This window comes from Suncus etruscus, chromosome 12, assembly GCF_024139225.1.
Source record: "Suncus etruscus isolate mSunEtr1 chromosome 12, mSunEtr1.pri.cur, whole genome shotgun sequence".
Lineage (NCBI taxonomy): Eukaryota > Metazoa > Chordata > Mammalia > Eulipotyphla > Soricidae > Suncus > Suncus etruscus.
The window spans coordinates 54,452,006-54,457,457 of NC_064859.1; the positions used below are offsets into that span (position 1 = coordinate 54,452,006).

The 5,452-nt window shown below is 40.1% G+C and overlaps 1 gene segment (V, D, J or C); it reads right to left on the reverse strand.

Moving 5' to 3' along the window:
* Positions 1-1,600: 1,600 nt before the first annotated feature.
* On the reverse strand, positions 1,601-2,085 carry LOC126024205 (immunoglobulin kappa variable 1D-33-like). The segment is given in 2 exon segments: positions 1,601-1,923; positions 2,031-2,085. Coding segments are annotated over 2 exon segments (372 nt in total).
* Positions 2,086-5,452: the final 3,367 nt, after the last annotated feature.

Sequence of the window (5,452 nt, forward strand, 5' to 3'; positions counted from 1 at the left end):
GGCAAGAGTAGCCCCTAAGCACCACAGGTCTGACCATAATACAAACATGAAGGAACGAAAAAAATAATAAAGTAAATATAGAATTATAGAATTGAGGAAAGAGGAAAGAAAGGATGGGAGGAAGTAAGGAAGCAAAGAAGGAAGAAAAGAAGGAAGGAAGAAATTTTTCTCCTTTAACATTTTTTTAATTTAAACACCATGGATTCAAGGTTATTCATACTATAATTATTCCCATAGATAAAATTGTTTACAATTGAGTTACAGTCAGACAATGTATAGCGACCTTCACTAGTGCGTGTTTCATTCCACCAAAGTCAACAATTTCTCTCTCACCCTCCCTGATGCCCTATTCTCTCCCATGCATCCTCCCTCACCTGTCTCTCCTGCAGGCATTTTACTTCATTTCCGCAATGCATGTTGGGTGCCAGATGTCACGGGCCTCTGGGGACTGGGCAGGAGCAGCTAGACACAGAAACATCAGTGGGGTCTTCGAGGAGAGTGGGCACTGGAGTTGGCAAATTGTGACTAGACCACACACCGGGAGAGAAGTTTGGATCTAGCCTGTTTATTCACTCAAAGAGCGGGGTTTTTATACATTTACTTTAGCAAGTCATTCTGAGTTAGCAAGGAAGAAGGGGTGATCAATAGTTTACATAGCAGGAAAACATGTGGCTTCTGTGAGGTATAGATGAACATTAAGACATTCTATAGAATTCATTGACACCCTCATTAATACAATGATTACAATACTTATTGATCTTTACCAGAGACATTATTTATTTTTGGTCTAGGATTTAACAATACCATAATTTCCCAAAGTCTCCTAAATTTATTGAATCTGCTTTGTGGCTTGAATGCCCAGTTCCTTTCCAGGAGGTCTTTTGTGTGGCTGTTTATTACATGCCTAATTTGGTGATTGTTTTTTTTTTTAATAAAAAGATTATATTTAAAACCAAGTGCACATGGCTCAGGGATGGGTGCTTTGAGTCTTCATTTTCACATTCTTATCTCCTATAGCATTCCTATACTGATTAGGAAGGCCCGAAATAACTAGGATTCACCATATTTACTTGGTAACTAGGAAACTGTTGTGATTTATAGAAATCTTGGTGGTCTTTAGAAGAACTCAAAGAGATGTCCTTAGCATGCTAGTAAATGATGTCTCAAAGAAGAGAGGCCTGATCCTTTATCAATGTTAATATATCAATTAATATAGATATAACAATATCAGTATATGCTGCAACCTTTATCAATATCCCCTAAGCAACTCATGGCAATTGTGGGTACAGGCTTTTTGAGCCCAGTGTCCTCCCTTAGCAATGGGCTCTAAGCTAGGGTTCCTTATACAGAATTAGGGACATATCTCACTTCACTTCACTTTAATTCACTTCTCTCTCTCTTTATCTCTCTCTGTCTCTCTTTTTTCTCATGGAAAGCTTCTTACCAGAATTCTCATCTTTAAAGTAGAGGCTAAAGTGTTATTTCTTCATAATCCTTCTACTACATTACAGTGAAGCTGCATGTGACACTCTCTCAGCAGGTGGAGGCACCAGGAGGAGCAGCTGTGGCTGCCCAGCTTCACACAGCTCATCCCTGGGGTTTATGTCATGGCCTGTATCACTGTGGGAGGGGTATTATCATACTGTAGACAGTAATAAGTGGCTGCATCATCAGACTCCAGGCTGCTGATGGTGAGAGTGTAATCTCTGTTAGATCCACTGCCACTAAATCGGGAAGGGACCCCGGATTGCAAGTTTGATGTATAATAGATCAGAGGCCTGGGAGCTTCCCCTGGTTTCTGCTGATACCAGGCTAAGAACTTTCTAATGTCCTGACTGGCCTTGCAGGTGATGGCGACTTTCTCTCCCAGAGATGCAGGCATGGATGGAGGAGACTGGGTCATCTGGATGTCACCCCTGGCACCTGAGAGAGTAAATAGAAACATTCATTAGCATCATTCATCACACTTCAGTTCCTTCTCTGAAGCCCAGGGAGCACTAAGCTCAGTGAGTCCTGGTTTCCCTTCTCACCTGGAAGCCAGAGCATCAGAAAGCTGAGGAGCTGCACTGGTGCCCTCATGTCCTCTGTGTGTGCGACTGGGACTGAGCCTGCACAGGGGGAACCAGTGTATTTGAGTGTCCTGCACAGGGAGCTGTGAGACTTGCAAATGAGAGGGGCTGGGCCTACTGGACAGACAGAGGGTAGAGGGTTTGCTGGGGAACAGCACAGCTGAGGGATGTTGAGAGTTCAGGTTTTTCTGGGAAAACAGATGTTTGTCCCCAGAGAACATGCTCATCCCAGGGGACACAAGTGTGCACCAGTGTAGGTACTCAAGGGAATTTGGCTTCTGGTGGCTCAGTGAGCAAAGACACTGCTTCCTGTTTTCTCTGCCCAGAGAAAGACACATTAAGACACTATGTTAATAGTCTACAGAGATACTCTTCTCTTCTTCTGCCTCATCCCTAATGTTAGATTCCTCCACATCTACAGAGGCTTGTTCCCTTTTCAGCTCTGTCATTACACTGACTGAAAAGATCCTTGGTCTTCTTGAACTCTCTTTATGATTTCCTTCTCTTCCCTGACCTGACATATCCAATGTGTACACATGGGATAAGGAGACAGCCCATGGAGACCAGTTCCTCATGGAATATCCTGTGTGCGTTAACTTGTGCATTCCTCAGTCAGTCATCTCTTGCTATTCTGAAGAGATTAAACCTCTCAGAGAACAGATGAAGGACAAGGTTCTCAGGAGAATGGTTGTTGAGATTTCAGGAAAGGACATGATAACAACCTTAAAAGTGATTATATTCATAAATAGTAGAAGACGCCTCTATGGGGTTTAGAATGCCCCTGTGAATGTTGGAGTTAGTGTGGGGTGAAGATTGTGCTCATACAGAAGTATCAGTTTGGGCTGAAGCAAACCAGTGATAGTTTTGCAGTAATGTTCTATGAAAATAGGCTCTTGAGCCCCTGAGCTTTGTCTAAAATCTCAGGTTCTTGCCTCAATAGACCAACTAGTCTGATCAACTGGTATAATAATGGCCTCCTTGTTCTCCCACCAAAGATATTTTTTGTGTTTGAATAATCAAATTCATTTTACAAGAGTGTCACAAATCAAACTCACAACCTGAGACATGATGAACATATTTTCCAGTGGCTTCTAGAATATTTTCAATGATGAGAACATTTTGCTTGAGTGTAATTAGTCCCACATATGACCATTTGGATACTTCAAATATTACTTTACATTGATAAGCAGATTTTGTTAATTTGATTTGAAAAATTTTTTTAATCTTTTTACTATATTTGACTAATTAGAAAACTTGTCACATCATCAGGGCAATAGGCTCCAATACTTACTGATTCTCTTCAAAGCTTGTTTTGATGTCAATGTGGTTGACATTGCAATATATATGTATGTATATATATTTAATTCACAGTTTTCTGTCACTATTGGACAGTTATGACAACTCCCTTTAGATACTCTAAGAGAAAGTGGGTATCAGAACTCACAATGCTAATTTGGAAAAAGAATGTAGAGACTAATCTCAAATATAGGCTTGTGTTAATTTGTCCTCTAAGTCTTGCTAGAGAAATTGTGCTGCTGATCAAGTGAGAGTGTGACAGCTGCACATGTACTGCAAAGGTGTCATCTCATTCTAGATCACGGGCACCTTCCCTTGACCCACCCACATCCACTTCTCAATTGGTACTAGAACTGAGATTCTGGAGTAGGAGCATTGTGAGTTCTGAGACCCAGTTTCTTTTAGTGTGTCTATAGGGAGTTGTCACTTTTCAATAGAACCAGAAAACTGTGAATTAAATATATATATATAAGTATATATACATATATACATTTACATATGCATATATCAGTGTCAACCACATTGAAATCATAACAGGCTTTGAAGGCTCTGACTTGTAGAGTCCAGGGCACTAGATATGTGGCTGAAGTGCATTCTGGCAGATGCAAAGACCAGTTTAACTAAGGTTCTGATTGGTACATCTGGGTTATGGGGGACCAAGAAAATGCAACAGAGGATGATATCTGCACTTCTGTATTTGGCCTCATTTTACCCTTAGTGATGGTCTATTGTCACTGTATACTTCTTAATGAAACTAGGTCTCCTCATAAATAAGTTTTTATAGGTAAATCTAATAATGTCTTGGCAGACAGATAGGATTGAATTTTCATTCACACTGCTGAGAGCATTTTTTTCCCAAATCTTAAACCACTGAGAGCTACTTACAGACTTTCTCCATCACACCTACTGGACCCTATCCCTATTTATAATGGACACTCATTCTGTTTCTGTACCAGTGCTTCTAGGATCCAGGATCTCTCATCAGTTGTGTCTCTCTGCCATCTAGTCGCATCTTTGGATACAGCAGCTGAAAAGATTTCAGATGCCTGTCCCAGGTCTGCAAAACAGATAATTGAAATATGCTGTCATCACCAGGCCGATCTGTAAAACAACCAACTCCACCACAAGAAATACTTCATCTCCTTAGTAAACTATTCAAATATTAGAGAAGAAATAAGTTAAAGTTAGCTGGAATTTAGAAGAAATTTATTTAACTACGACTATGACTTGGTAACACACACATATAGCAGATGCTATGATCAATTTGAGATGACCACAACTGAGTTATTTATTATGAGAACAAAACTTATCTTGAGTTCTTTACTCATGAGTATGGAATCCAATTGTAGTAATTCAGCAGTTAAAGGCCAATAGCACTTTTTGATTGTTCTGGTTTGAGAAATAAAACCAAATAGGCTACAACTCTCCCCTTCAAGAACTTCACAAGCTTTATGCAACTATGATGAAGTAAAGGCTCATTCCTCTTTCCATCGCAGAACCAGAAAAGCCATGATTCCAAGTTACACTAAAGCTGTTTGTGCTCAGAATGGAAATTGAGTGGAGGCTTGGGGACTCAGCCATGTTGGATGGGAAGGCACAGCCACTGGCAGACACTAAGTACAGAGAGAGGTTTGCATACACTCAGCACAAGGGCAGTTCCTTCTTGTGTTCCCATAACTTCATAGACAAGCCTCAGTTTTCTAGATAACAAGACAAATTCACCCTTCTCAGAATTAAAAAGGAATAAATTAAAAATAAATTAAAAAGGATTTAGAATGGAGTTTTATTTTTTTTAAGTCTTTTTCTGCCATCTACTGGTCACTTTCTTTTGCAGCAACTTCAAATACTTTGGATGTTAAATCTCAGACTTTTCTTGGTTAAAGACACAATATCAATTCCCCCTTTTCTCTTCTTTGCTGTGTATGTTTTTGTGATGACTGCGATACACTTAGTTTAGGTTCCATACCCACTTGGTTACAGAAAAGATGCACCAGTTGTACCAACACCAGAAGCAGCACATGCAGATCACCTTCACCCCAAATGTACTGTCTCAGCAAACTGTTGCTTCCTATCAAACTCAGTGAAAG